This window comes from Siphateles boraxobius, unplaced genomic scaffold (assembly GCF_051911475.1).
Source record: "Siphateles boraxobius isolate OS27281-9 unplaced genomic scaffold, OSU_SipBor_1 66, whole genome shotgun sequence".
NCBI classification, from domain to species: domain Eukaryota; kingdom Metazoa; phylum Chordata; class Actinopteri; order Cypriniformes; family Leuciscidae; genus Siphateles; species Siphateles boraxobius.
In genome coordinates this window covers 23,457,897-23,473,337 of record NW_027509193.1, presented here as the reverse complement: position 1 = coordinate 23,473,337, position 15,441 = coordinate 23,457,897, and the positions used below count along the sequence as shown (strand labels likewise).

General features: G+C 37.3%; 1 protein-coding gene across 6 annotated transcripts; it reads right to left on the bottom strand.

Annotated features, from left to right (window-relative positions):
• Nucleotides 1-108: 108 nt before the first annotated feature.
• On the bottom strand, nucleotides 109-14,708 carry pdxdc1 (pyridoxal-dependent decarboxylase domain containing 1). 6 transcript variants are annotated; one of them, XM_077213103.1, is made up of 24 exons: nucleotides 14,346-14,688; nucleotides 13,449-13,522; nucleotides 13,215-13,283; nucleotides 12,970-13,044; nucleotides 12,127-12,276; nucleotides 11,139-11,328; nucleotides 10,916-10,984; nucleotides 10,128-10,206; nucleotides 9,938-10,022; nucleotides 9,708-9,756; nucleotides 9,517-9,618; nucleotides 9,255-9,380; nucleotides 9,088-9,138; nucleotides 7,859-7,903; nucleotides 6,479-6,539; nucleotides 5,955-6,025; nucleotides 5,705-5,810; nucleotides 3,817-3,988; nucleotides 3,398-3,516; nucleotides 3,183-3,304; nucleotides 2,985-3,077; nucleotides 1,887-1,983; nucleotides 1,699-1,797; nucleotides 109-1,565 (listed from the first exon to the last, which is right to left on the bottom strand). In XM_077213103.1, the coding sequence occupies exons 1-24, from the start codon at nucleotides 14,364-14,366 to the stop codon at nucleotides 1,336-1,338; spliced, it is 2,355 nt and encodes a 784-aa protein (XP_077069218.1). In that variant the 5' UTR covers nucleotides 14,367-14,688; the 3' UTR covers nucleotides 109-1,335. The 6 variants fall into 6 exon arrangements, with proteins under 6 accessions (XP_077069218.1, XP_077069216.1, XP_077069219.1 ...); XM_077213101.1 differs by lacking the exon at nucleotides 7,859-7,903 and adding an exon at nucleotides 7,466-7,546; XM_077213104.1 differs by having other exon boundaries at nucleotides 12,127-12,273.
• Nucleotides 14,709-15,441: the final 733 nt, after the last annotated feature.

Sequence of the window (15,441 nt, the reverse complement as noted above, 5' to 3'; positions counted from 1 at the left end):
TCATAGGCTTTTAATGTGATAAAACAGCCGTTTTAGACGATTACATTAATTATGTATAAATGTCCATTACAACTTAAGGGCAGTTTAAAAAAACACTCTAAAGTCCTATTTTAGCATTTTCTTTATTGTCATTTACATAACTGCTCATTGTAAGATAAAATTTTAATTAAATGTAAAAAAAAACACTCTTCTTACGTTTGACACAATAAGTCAGTAGTCATTTCCCCAAAGAAAATCCCAATTATTTATTGCACCAGTTAAGACAGAATAATTTAGAAAAAAGATGAGCAGATCTACAATTACATTATTCAGTAAGGAAGCACAGTTACGGAAAGAGCACTTTATGCCCCTCAAAAATATGGATGGATGTGATACAACTGTAGTGAATTTCTTCTCATGTATAATTCACCAAGTATTCATACTCTAAATGAAACTACATTTCCCTAGTAGCAATGCTTTTTGTGTGTGTGTGCTGAAACCATTAACAATGATGTAAACAACAAATAAGGATCTTCATTTTAGTACATTACGTGTAGCCTTCATAAACATCCCAAAAAAAAGTAACAAGTACTCAGAGACATCTCTGAAACATTCTTCACAGTGAGAACAGTCTAATAATAATTTCACTATTGGTAAAACCAAAAGTGCTGGATGGGTATCTGTTTGATTTCAACTTATTTTAGACATAGCAAATGTTACTCATGTCTCTAAATAGCCTAATGTTCTCCAAGATAATTATTTATAGGATAAATAAATATTCTGCTGTTCTGATTAAAGTGTGACATTCTGTACATAAAAGTGCAATAAGGCTATCGTTTGATTAGAAACAGCTGCAAGAAACAGAGTCTTCAAGCATCAACTTTCCTTCTTATACGTCTGCCTATACACAGCACATAAAGCAAGACCAGCTTTTGGCAAACAAGACATTTTGACATTAATAATCATGACGGTAAGGCCACAATAGCCCTTTCGTTGTGTAAATAATGTGTGGAAACGGATCGAAAAACCTGTCAGACAGGCCTGTAGATGACAAAGATAAGCATTCAAAATCAAAAAGTAAGTACTGCCACCCATAATGGTAGAATATACTGGCAGTGCACATAAAAAACTGTGAACAGACCCTATAACATATGATTAACCAAACTTAAAAAAAGTGCAATTTATTATTTAATAACTAATAAGGGATGTGAGATTTAGACATATATTCAGACATTATTTTCATGGAATTCCAGTGTTTTGTTATTTGCATTTAAAGCTGCTTCTTTTCTTATTTTCAAAAGTGGTTTGCTCAAAGGCATCAAGGCAAACCTCATGAGCAACCATTCAGGAGTGGTCTTATCTAAGCTTGTCTACACTCTCGGTCTCTTGTCCCTCAGGCACACGCTGGTCGGATGAAGCTCTATCCTCCGGTATGTGCGCAGGATTCTCCTGAGGGACCTCCGCCTCCTCCACATCAGTGACCTGCACCTGTGCCGTTTCCCTGAACGATTCTTCGAGCTGGCTGACAGAGCTGGAATCACTGATAGAGTCTGAGCCTGCTCCATGCCGCCGGAAGAGTTTTTGGCCTGTGAATCACATGGCATGATTAAAAAATGTTCTGTGAACATCAATGAAAGAACAAATGTGATTTCATTATTTTGTGGACGCAGAGTAATTTGATGTAATAAGGGTCATACTGATCTTAGATCAAGATGTTACCTGGAAACCGTTTGGTGCTGGACTTGGGGGAATCAGGGGAAGCTTCTGTATTCATCTGGGCTTTTATGGAATAAACAGGCTCGGTGCTGTCCAGACAACCTATGGAGAAAAAATAGATACTATACAAACCTGAAAACTACAAGTTCTCTTCACAATTTCATTAAAAAAAAATTTTAGCACATATATACCTTCAGCTAGGTTAAAAGTTCTTCCTTTGACAGAGGCCTGAACCGGTGAGAACCAGTTAAGCACAGAGCCCACTAGAGGAATTTGTCGAAGTACGCCCTGAAAAATAAATGGAGAAAATTTACACATCAACATAATCTCTATTGGAATGATTTAATGTCTATTTAATCAGAAAAGGAATTTCACGAAAATATTTCTTTATTTTTTGATTGAAAACGTAATAATTATTAACATTTATTATTATATTTATTTATTAAACATTATAAAATCAGAATTACAATTTGAGAAGTTGAACTGAAATTCTAAATGTCTATTTGGTTTGTCTCTCTTTTGTTTGTTGTAAAACACGATGATCGTATTCTCCATAATGATTTGAGAATGATATAAAGAGCTTCGAGTTAGATCAATTCATTCTACTGGATTGCTTTCGTAGTGTAGACGCTCATGTGATTGAATGTGTTTGAACAGCCACAAAAGAACGTCTGCTCTCCGGCTACTGACCTATTGCGTAAACATTATGGGAAGTGCACTAGCCAGATGAGATTTAAACTTTGTTGGCTGAAGACCCAAGTTTGGTTTGAAGAAGAACAACATACCAAGCACAATGTTCTCTCACCATTCCTGATTTCTAACACGCATTCACTTTGTTCACCGGTCTTGCACCTTTCAGAGCAAAAACAAAAGCTGCTGCTCTCTGTGTGTTTTCCCATCCTCTCCTTTCACGTTCATATGTAAATTGAATGAGTTTATTTCATCCATTATTAGATTTGAAAAAGTCCATAAATTTACCCGCCCATAGACCCTCCCCTTGAAGAAATCAGGACAGTATTGTTTGAAACTGGACAAAAGAGACGGATTAAAACACCAGGTATAAACAGGAATGTGTCTCCCTCGTCTACTTTTGATAGACCAAAATGCATCTTAATACATGGTGTAAAATGGGTAATATTGACTTATTTTCCCTAGAAATTAAGTGCAGAAACTTGCAATAAACTTTCTTTGGTTAAACTATTTTCAGAACACTGAAATTCGTTTATTTTCAGGGTTAAAGAAGTTTTTTTGGTCTCAGAATTTTGGACTACTTACACATATGCACTCACCTCCTCAATAAGTTTCTCTTCATTTGCTTTCTGAAGCTGCAGCTCAGCTTCCTGAATGCCTCTTCTCACGACCTCAGTCATGTTCTCAAACAACTAGGCACATCAGATGCATTATTTCTAATTATTTATCTGATATTCGGTGTCTACTCAAATTATGAAACTCCTATCCAAAAGAAGAAAAACAAAATGAATGCATACCTTTCCACTTTCCTCAATGTCTCTTCCAACAGATCCTATAGTTTCCACCAACTCTGCCACATCGAGGTCTTCATTTGCCATTCCAATAAATATGCAATTAGTTTCTTCACAAAACTCAGGACCTGGACACAAGACAGCAGTTTTGAGGTCACAGAATTCATGTGAATTTAAAAGCAATGATACAACTGTCAATCATGGGACCATGAGTCATTTACCACAAGAGAACACCAGGTCTGTATCAAGCTCCATCAGTTTCTTAAGCAATTCACTGTTGATCTTCTCAGCCCTTTCTTGTCTCTTGTCTTCATCAAGGTCTGTGTTTCTGGGCTCATACCTGATGAAAACAAACAAACAAACAAAATAACCTGTCAGGCACTGTGAAAACGTGCAATAAGGAAAGTTTCCTTCTTCCTCGGAACGAGGGAATATCTGCTATTAGGGTCAATGTATCCTGTAGCTTGTTCATGTACAGTAACTCAGCTGGCAGTTTAGGTTATGCTTTCGATTCCCAGAGAACACAAAACTCACTAAATGTATTAAATGCAATTTATACAAAAGTGTCTGTCAAATGCTTGAATGTAATGTAAAATGTCCTGTAAATTGATTCAGGTTTGACTCCACCTTTGAGTCTCACCTCACAACTCCAAGACCGGGCCAGCTCAGATCCTCAATGTATGAGAGTGAAGCTTGCTGTAGCACCTCATCCTTGAAGTCCTGTCTGAAGCGTAGGGTGCAGCACAGCACTGGAATCATCTCTCCCAGCTTCTCCACCAGTGCCGCCACATCATTCTCCTGAGTGCCAAGGGCTACACACACATACACCACCACCACTGTTAGTATGAACATGGCAACATGAATTAGGTCTTATTACTACAAAATAAGCCTGTTAAAAATGTGTGAGAAATATTGGGCAAAGAAAACAGCTTTTACTTGCCATGCTCAAAATAATACATATGTTTGTTTGCCCTAAGAATAATACATGTTTGTTTGCCCAGCCATTCAAACTTAGACAAGTATTTTGTCAAAATTCAGTTTATTGCAAGAAACTATATATACATGTGTATATATATATATATATATACACACACACATGTATATAACTCTGTCTCTCTCTCTCTCTGTGTATGTATATATATATATATATATACACACACACTCACCTAAAGGATTATTAGAACACCATATTAATACTGTGTTTGACCCCCTTTCGCCTTCAGAACTGCCTTAATTCTATGTGGCATTGATTCAACAAGGTGCTGAAAGCATTCTTTAGAAATGTTGGCCCATATTGATAGGATAGCATCGTGCAGATGATGGACATTTGTGGCATGCACATCCAGGACACGAAGCTCCCGTTCCACCACATCCCAAAGATGCTCTATTGGGTTGAGATCTGGTGACTGTGGGGCCCATTTTAGTACAGTAAACTCATTGTCATGTTCAAGAAACCAATTTGAAATGATTCAAGCTTTGTGACATGGTGCATTATCCTGCTGGAAGTAGCCATCAGAGGATGGGTACATGGTGGCCATAAAGGGATGGACATGGTCAGGCCGTGGCATTTAAACAATGCCCAATTGGCACTAAAGGGCCTAAAGTGTGCCAAGAAAACATCCAGTATGAAAACACCATTACACCACCACCACCAGCCTGCACAGTGGTAACAAGGCATGATGGATCCATGTTCTCATTCTGTTTATGCCAAATTCTCACTCTACCATCTGATTGTCTCAACAGAAATCGAGACTCATAAGACCAGGCAACATTTTTCCAGTCTTCAACGTTCCAATTTTGGTGAGCTCTTGCAAATTGTAGCCTCTTTTTCCTATTTGTAGTGGAGATGAGTGGTACCCGGTGGGGTCTTCTGCTGTTGTAGCCCATCCACCTCAAGGTTGTGCTTGTTGTGGCTTCACAAATGCTTCGCTGCATACCTCGGTTGTAACGAGTGGTTATTTCAGTCAAAATTGCTCTTCTATCAGCTTGAATCAGTTGGCCCATTCTCCTCTGACCTCTAGCATCAACAAGGCATTTTAGCTCACAGGACTGCCGCATACTGGATGTTTTTCCCTTTTCACACCATTCTTTGTAAACCCTAGAAATGGTTGTGCATGAAAATCCCAGTAACTGAGCAGATTGTGAAATACTCAGACCGGCCCGTCTGGCACCAACAACCATGCCACGCTCAAAATTGCTTAAATCACATTTCTTTCCCATTCTGACATTCAGTTTGGAGTTCAGGAGATTGTCTTGACCAGGACCACACCCCTAAATGCATTGAAGCAACTGCCATGTGATTGGTTGATTAGATAATTGCATTAATGAGAAATTGAACAGGTGTTCCTAATAATCCTTTAGGTGAGTGTATATACACACATACATATATATATATATATATATAAAACATTATATAGATCTATTCTTCTTAGTTTAACCCACGTAATTATAAGAAAAGCTCTGCCCAGTTTGTTTCTTAGTCAGTGTGTTAGCATTACAGATTTTCAATCACCTCCCAAATGTCTTACCTGCAGCGGTCATGAGGGGGCTGAAACGAACACATGTGCCCTCATCTTCCAGCTCAACCACATCTACACCACTGAGGGGAACCTGCTCACCCAACTGCTCACCCAACTGTCAAATCAGATCAAAGCAGTCGGGTCTCTCGTTTGTAAGAAAGGCATCTACGGTGTATATATAGGTCGCACTGCATTCTATAATACATGCTCACAGCTTACTTATTTCCTATAAAATACTGTTAGTGATAGAAGCATTTACCCATCTGTTAAGGGCATCAATGATATCTCTCTCTCCCGCAAAATATCCTTCTACTGAGCCACCACTCGAGGCTGAAAATGAGAGTTTTGGGCTATTAGAGATATATATACACACACCACTATTCAGAAGTTTGAAAGTAGTCTCATATGTTTACCAAGGCTGCATTTACTTGGTAAAAAATAATAGTTAAAACAATAATATTATGAAATATTATTCAATCTTTTGTAACAATATAAATGTATTTAATGTCACTTTAATTTTGAATTTAATCCATCCTTGCTGATTAAAAGGGTAACACTTTATTTTTACAGTGTTGTTGTTACATGTTACTATAATAATAATAATAATAATAAATTATGCATAACTACATGCGACTAACCCTAAACCAAACCCTAACCCTATAGTACATGTAGTTAATTAATAAAATAAAATAAATACCCAGTACTTATATGTATAAATACAGGGTAACAAAGACACCTTAAATAAAGTGCAACCATACACACAACCAAGGAAAGGAAACTTACGAGCACTGTTGTCTTGTGAAAACCTGAACACCACCACGGGAGAATTCAGTTCATCCTCCACCTACAAACATCAGAGAGACACAGAGGGTGGGGACGGGGTCTCAAAACACCTGTGACACATCTGAGCATTTATTACAGGAGGCCTTGTCATGCTGTGAGCACTAACATGTTATTGTGACAATTGGTTAAGTATTTAAATGCTGTGATGCAATGTCATGGAGAGGCTTTTTGTTTGCTAGCTACAGGTTTGACAGGTCAATCTGGACAATGTGGCACATGACCTAAAGTCATGCATTAGTGCTGCTGCAATGTCTATGTGCTGCTGGAACCTTTGCTATAACTAAGAAAAGCATATAATTAATTTATGCTTCTTACATGATTAATGGACATTTCCATGAATAAAAGTCTAACCACCACATATGTAAATTAACTGATAAATAAAGGATAATAAAACCTTAAAAATACATCCAAGTGACTCTTTTCTTTCTAAGCCCTTCAATCAAATGTGAGATTTGTTTTATGAACAAATGACTTCATTGAGCCTCTTAAAAATATTAAATAAACGTTGTAATGTGGTTCCTGTTATGGCTATGTATATAGTCGCGTCTAACGTATGAATAACTTTATTCTGAAAAAACTCTTATAGGACGAGTGTAAGTATTACACACAGGAACATCAAATTAGCTCCATCTCTCACAAAGGCCATTTAAAAGAAGTCTGCTTATTTCTCATGATGGCTCATCGTTGCTCTAAAGCGAGGTCCAGCACTGATGTCCAACAAGTCATCAAGCCCTGTGAAGTGACATTTCCTATATGTTGTTTGCACATGCCTGTAGCACTGGCAGGCCTTTACATGAGTAAAAGCCTTTAAACTGAGCACCAGCACTTATAGGTGGACATGGTGAGGGAGGGAAGGGTGGAGAAACAGCGCAGGTGAAAGGGAGGAGTGGAGTGGGATCAAGCAAGCAGAGGGTTGGTCCCACCTACAATAGAGAGTATAAGAGAGCCCAGCACGTCCCGCAGCGAGCCCCCGGAGATGGGAGGGACCCGGGAATGAGACACCACATCCTGAAACCAAGGTACCCACGCTCACTAACACACTATGTATATAGCAGGTGTGCCCAACCCTGCTCCTGCCGATGGAATGTCCTGCACAGTTCATCTCCAACCCTAATCAAACGCAACCAATTAAGGTCTTCAGGATCACTTGAAAATTAAAGCCAGGTGTGTTTAATTAGGGTTGGAGATAAACTGTGCAGGACAGTCGATCAGCAGGAGCAGGGTTGGGGACACCTGGTATACAGTATAAGAGCTGCACACATTGCTGACGGTCACAAACCACACCGCCAACATACATATGACAAACACTCTGCTCTTTACCATGCGCAAAGCCTCGAGGAGAGACACCTCGCTGTCAAGGATATCCTAATGGTGGTGACACAGAACAGAGGTGTTTGCTTTTAAGGTTAAGCCTAGATTCTCTGACTGAAAGGAATAAGTGGGCCACTCATATAATAGAAGCAAAATTTCAAAAAGCTTCAAATATAAAATGTAAATAATATGTAAATAATGTAAATAATTCAGCTGACATATTTTAGCACTGTGATATAGTATGGTTTTAAATGACAGAAATGTCTGCCAGGCTGATATCATCAATATCATCAACATTTTAAGAAATAGGTCACTAGTAAATGAAAAGTTGGATCATTTACTCACTTTCAAATCATTCCCAACCCATTCGACTCACTTTCTTCCGTGGAACACAATTGGCGAATTTTTAAAGCATATTCGTGACTGCTCTTTCCCATATATTGAAAGTAAATGGGAACTGGGGCTGTCGAACTCAAAAATGAAAAAAGCACAATAAAAGTATCTTAAAAGTAGTCGACTCGTGTAGTGTCATTTTATGCTTTTGGAAGCCATACAACATTGTCATTTAATTCTATTTATATAATTATAGTATTTATTAATATTTTAAATGAGCTTTTTAGTTTTAATTTTAGTTTAAGTAATTAGTAATTTTATGTGCTTGTCATTTTTATTTTCTGTTTCTAGTACAATGACTTATTTTATTTCAGGTAGTTTGCAAAGCAACATTTCTACTTTTCATTTAAGTGTTTTAAGATTAAGTGTTTCTCATATTAATAGCTTTATTTCAATTAATTAAAATGATTTTTAATAGTTTAACTTTTAGTTAACAATAACAACACTGCTATACAATAGTTTTGTGTGACAACAGATCATAATATAAGTAATTATTCACCAAACATTTTCTGTGAATACGAATTTGAGCAGAGCTGTCAAGTGAATCTGTTCCTCACAGAAACTATCGTATGGCTTCAGAATATAGGTCACTGGGATCAATTTTTTTGATACTTTTAGATTTAGTGTTTGTTCCACAGAAGAAAAATTAATTTGGGTTTTGGAACAACATGGGGTAAGCGAAGATAGAACTATCATTAAATAGATGGAAAAACATCAACTCCGGGTAGAGGAAATACTGATACACAGAAGCTTTAAATACTTTTCAATTCACATACTTATTTTTGAGGACTGTGGTGTAAAATACTCTGTACCGACATACAGCTGAATGGATCAAGTTTACCTACCGAGGTTTTTATTGAAGCCAGTGTCTTCAAATGCTCCAAAAGCTGTTGACTCTACAAAGAAACGGAACAATTCCCAACAAGGTCAGAGTAAATCTTGCAGTGTTTATAGTACTTTACGCCCACTACAGTGCATGGGATTATCTAAATGAAGTTGGCAGGATACTCACTAGCTGAGAGGCATGCTTAATCCTCTCAACAATCCCATCATGCCCAAGGTACTGAAGGGACAGCCAGAGAGGCAAAGCCCGAAGCTTCTCCACCGGTTGGCTGGATGTCAGACCTGCTGTGAGAGACTGCCCCCAACCGACAGGGAGGATAAGACAAACAGCATGAGGTATTTGCACATTGTATGATCACAACTCTGGATTACATTTCCATATGATGTGCTGTATAATACTGATTGGTACTTATATTAACGGTCCAACTTACCAGGGCCGGATCCTCATGTCTGTAAAGAGTGACAGCGGGCACAGCGGGCAGGCCCAACCACGGGCCTGGAGTCAAAGTCATACTATCACACTTGGTGGCCGCCTTGATAGTGAGAGGGAGAAAATTAGAGCACATTCTAGACAACAGGAAGAAAATGCAGGCATTTGAGTGCTAAAAACCCCACAACATACCGTGACAGTGGAGGAGATCTGACCAAGTGCAAGCGTTGCCAAATTAACCCTGAAAAGAATGCCACAGAAAGTCAATTTAAACAATATCTGTTCAAAATCTGTTAATCAAATCTGTTAATTTAAACACACACACACATATATATATATATATATATAAATATATATATATATACATACATACACACACACAGATACTTATAACCTATAATATATAACCAGCTGATACCAACCCCTCCACATGGAGCCACATGTTGTACTGAACGCAGAGCTCTTTCAGGCGACTGAGTTTGTCTGTGTGACCTGCACCTGGCGTTCCTGAGAGATCAACTAAATATTAATGATCGCCTGCAAAATTGAATATCAACAAATGCCTGCAAAAACTAAGTTGCTTGAATAAATAAGGTCCTATAGCAAACCGACCAGCATTCGCTATCAACAGAAGTGGAACTTTCCCTGATTCGCGGTCATCTTTGATGAGCTTGTCAAGCAATGCAACATCCTGTAAAAAAACAATTTAGTGAAAAACACTCCATTTTAGCTAATTTTTTATCATTTTATCAACACGGTCTCATTACTTGCAAATTTCTGAACAAAGAGTTTCAATTCCATTTGTCTTTCTATTTAATGTGTTAGATGTCTGGACTGTTTTGCATATACACTAATGCAAATTCCACCATCATTCAAAAGTTTGGGGATCAGTGAGATTTATTTTTTTAAAGAAATACTTTTATTCAGCAAGGATACATTAAACTGATTGAAGGTGAAATTAAAGACATTTATAGTTACAAAAGATTTATATTTCAAGTAAATGCTGTTATTTTGAACTATCAATTCATCAAAGAATCCTGATCAAATGCATCACGGCTTCCATAGAAATATTAATCAGCACAAGTGTTTTCAACAGTGATAATAATAATAAATGTTTCTTGCAGCAAATCGTCATATTAGAATGATTTCTGAAGGATCATGTGCCACTAAAGACTGAAGTAATTATGCTGAAAATTCAGCTTTTTCGTCTCTGGAATAGATTACATTTTAAAATATAAATCAAATATTTACTGTTTTTATTGTATTTTTGATTTTAAAAAATGCAGACTTGGTGAGAATACGAGATTTCTATCAAAAAACATTTTGAAAAATCTTACCCAGACAAAACTTTTGAAAGGTCGTGTATTCCCTACGGTATTCACCAAAAGACAAATTCTTACCATTTGATGCAAGGAGCCAAACATGGTGTTACAGGGCACAATACAAAGACTTGACAGAGGCAGTCCTAGCTGAAAAGAAAACACAAAAAAGTTGTGTAAATCAAAGCATATAGTATCCACCACTACACAAACGCGCACACACATCTTTTAATATAGTGTGGTGGTAATGTGAAACTTTTCAGATCATGCAGCATAGACAAGTGAAGTGCAGGTGACATTGTACCTGACTGCAGAGATGTTGTCCCAGGCCAGGTCTGCATGCAGCACTTTGGTAAATCACAGGATGTTTGGAGCTCAGCACTGTAAAGCCCTCTGTAGCGTACTCCTCATAATGAGTATTAATAACTAGCCGACACACCTTCAGCAGCCCCTCACGATCATCTTCATGGTAATATGCCGAACCATTTTCATATCTATGAAAAATAATTCAAATATTTTAAAGGGGTCATCGGATGCCCATTTTCCACAAGTTGGTATGATTCTTTAGGGTCTTCATGTAAAGTTTGTAACATACTTTGGTTAAAATTCCTCAATGTTTGTGTAAAACAACACCCTTTTTACCTCCTCAAAAACAGCTCTGTTCACAGCGACCCGTTTCGGTGCATGTCTCTTTAAATGATAATGAGCAACTGCTCACCTCACCCCTCCCTTCCCTTCCCTTCCCTTCCCTTCCCTTCCCTTCAATGGGGGGTGTCGGCACAAGACAGGTAAAGTGCTGCCTTGGTACACAGTATACAAATGGCAGAGGGCGGAAATATGCTAATACGGGACAGTACGTCAGTGGCCGTTGGCGAAGCATGAGCAACATGACATCATATTGCTCAGAAAATCCAAACGGCTTGATTATTGAGAGTGTTTAGATTTTTTGAGGATTAAAAAAAGGAGTGAATGGATTATTTTCATAGTATGGTGGTTGTGTCCACACACTGCGAAGACACATTTATATGCAAACACCATATAAAAGTGAATTTAATATTTACCAAATCTCAAGATGAATTTCCATTTCAATAATTCTATTATACAATATACGTTTTCATGCCTTAATTCCTTAGTAGCATTTTTTAGTGTTTTATTTTTTATTTTATTTAGATGAAATGAATTTGCTAAGATGAACTAAAAAGGATTTTAATGCTCTCTATACATCACTTAAATGTGTTTGTATGACAAGGAGAAGAAAATCCACCTGAAACCACATGAGAACTTGAGCGTACCTGAAAAGCCTGCAGAGCCAGAGAGTGGTATCCGACAGGATGCGGGTGGTCAGCTTTCTCAATCTTTCTCGTTCCAGGACAGAGATATATGCGGCCAGACTGTGTCCCAACAGAGCCATGTGTCCCTGCTCTCCGACATACTGCATCCTGCTAAACAGACATTTATAGTTTTATCACACCACACAGAGGGGTTTACATATGCTCTCGGTGCAATATAATGGAGCTGTTCTGTTGTGGCGTCAACTTGTAGACCAACCCTAAGACTAATTCAGGTTTGGTTAATGAGTAAAAACAAGCCTTTGAATAACATTACTCTAAGTGACTTTCCTGCCTCGTATTTTATTTAAAGTTTGTATGTAAAAAGTCTTTCAAGATTATTTCATGTTTTGAAGAAGTCTTATTGCTGACCAATGCTACATTTATTTCATCCAAAATACTGTAAAACAGTTATATTGTAAAATATTATTACAATTTAAAAGAAAAGTTTTCTATTTAAATATATATTAAGGTACAATTTATTCCTGGTATGTCAAAGCTGAATTTTCAGTAATAGAAATCTTTTGTAACATTATAAATGTCTTACTGTCACTTTTGAGAAATTGAATGCATCCTTGCTGAACAAAAGTATTAATTATTTTTATTAATATTGAGCATAGTTTAAGCATTAGTTTAAGAACATAGTTAAGCAACTGAGCAAATATAAATCTTACTGATCCCACACTTTTGAACAGTATTGTATAAATTGAAACCTGCTATTGTCAAAAACACAATAAAAATTCCTAAAGATTTTGTTTCTTGGTTTTAGGTCTACAAACCAAACAGCTCCATAATGCTGTGACCTACCGATTACCCTGCTGGTCATCATCTCCATGCATCAGGTTCTGGACTAGCTGGAGTATGCTAACAACATCCTGTCCACTGCCGGAAATATATGGAAAAAGAAAGAAGAAAAGAAAGACATTGAAATGTTTTGTAAATATAGCTGATATGTACTGGCTTGAAACCCCATGAAATACCTTATAAAAACAGAGCAGGACAAGAAACATTATAAATGTAAAATGTGATTTACAGTATAGAGTCTCACTCACTCTCCTTGTAAGGGTCCAGGAATGTCTTTCCAACTCAACTTTCTTCTTTCTTTGCCCTGTTCAGAATCCCTGAATAAATCCACACAACATTATGGTTATACAACGGTACTAGGTATATGTAAAACAAAACCCTGGACATACTGTCAACGTGTCATAAGGATAGCTTTGTAGCGAACAGAAATTTAAATGTAATAACAACAATTACTGAAAACATTTTAATGCGAAAGGTCTTACAATTTTCCACTTTCTAAAATCTTCATGGCACCAGAAAGATGGTTCCCAATCTCAGCAAGTGTAGGGTCCATCATCTACAATTACACAGTAAAATGTATATGGTTAACCGTGAAGGACATTGCATTGAAAAACTAGATAACTTGCTAATCTTATGACAATGGCTGTATACCACAGTTCTTGTCACCGCAAATAAAATTATTCCTCATGCTTTAACAAAACTCATATTTCACCTGTAGGGCACTTTCACTGCCTGTGAGAAAAAAAAAACATTCAGGCCTCTGTCCATTAGTGATAATGGAGCGTTTTTAACATCACAATACATTTAAACACTGACTAAATAATAAAATAAAAATACTATTAGTAGACTTGATAAATGCCTTTCGTGAATTGTGCTAACTTGTATAAAATGAGTCTTATTGATCTCTTAATTCTAACTTTCTCTGTTCTACATGTATAATTCCTGATATACAGGATATGAAAACCTGTCGGATGACAAGGCTCATTCCATTACACGGGCAATCATCCGGTAAGATAATGTCATTCCTTATCCTCGTGCGCATCCTGCTCTAACAACGCATGAATTTGCAACACAACTGATTTGTGACTGTTTCAGTTTTGAGATATTTAGATACTTTGCACACGAAAGTGGTTCGCAGACCACCATTTTTTGTGTTTTGCAGACAACCGTCTATTCATTTCACTTTCACATTAATAAAAAAAAGGACGGTCAGTATCAAGCTTTATGCACTAAAAGCAAACACTCGATTGAGGCTTTAAATTAATCCAGTAGAGATCCACATCATCTTCCCCGTGGCAATGACAGTGAAGCTTCCTGCACTTTAATCAAATGAGCGAGTCCTTCAGCTTCAGGGAATGATACGCACTGTTCTACATTACCTTCACGGGCGGTTTATCCATGCAATGTTGAAACCCCAGTCGCAGGGACTAGTCCCTTTGCGTTGTCGCTTGCTGTGTATTTTAGGGAAGCAAATCCAAAAAGCACAAGAATCCACCTCGGGTACCCTTTCTCTTGGTTATTTGTATAGTCAATTGAATTGTGTTACTTCCTGGTGTCATCCCGCTCCACGCTGGCAGCGCTGACGTAGCCTAAACATACGCCCCCTTTACAGTGTACGTGGGTACGTGGGCTTCTTGGTTTACCCATAGATCAACGCAAAGAAGACATGTAATGATGTAGTACAAAGTGTGTGGACTCCGACGCAAATCGCTTCTTTCGAATAGAAAAGATTCGAAAAACCTGATTCAGTTATTCTTTTTTGTCATCACGTGGTCTCTGACATCACGGCGTGGAAATCACACGCTTCTATGATTATTACGTTTAAAAAATAAATGTAACTTGTCTAAATTCACTTTGTTGAAGCCACGATTGAGCTCATAAAAAGTCATTTAAAACTAAAATATAATTTGCATTCATATTCATTTAGCCTACATCTTCTTGGTTGAAATGTTTTTGCAACTTGTTTTATTAAAATACTGTTTACCAAAACCAAATCAGATTCGTGTTATGAAAAGTATTTGCAGGATTTATAAAATACTATTTACCAAAAGCAAACTAGATTTGTGTGTGGATAAAACTGTTGTAAAAAATATTTTTAATGAGTTTTATTTGTAAAATTGCTGTTATTTGGGTATTTAAAAACCCATTTTTCACCACGAATAGGTGATATTCGGAACAGACAGTTCTCTTCTCCGATTCATTCAGACTGATTGGCTGCATCCAAAATTGCATACTCTCTTGAGTCTTGAGTAGACTTATTTTAAATAAGTAATAATAACTTCACAACCTCTAAACAAGTACACTATCTTGCCAAAAGTATTGGGACACCCCTTCAAATCATTGAATTCAGGTGTTCCAATCACTTCCATGGCCACAGTTGTAAAAAATCAACCACCTAGTATGCAGACTGCCGGTGTTGGGGAAAGTTACTTTGAAAAGTAATGCATTACAATATTGCGTTACTTCGTTACTTTT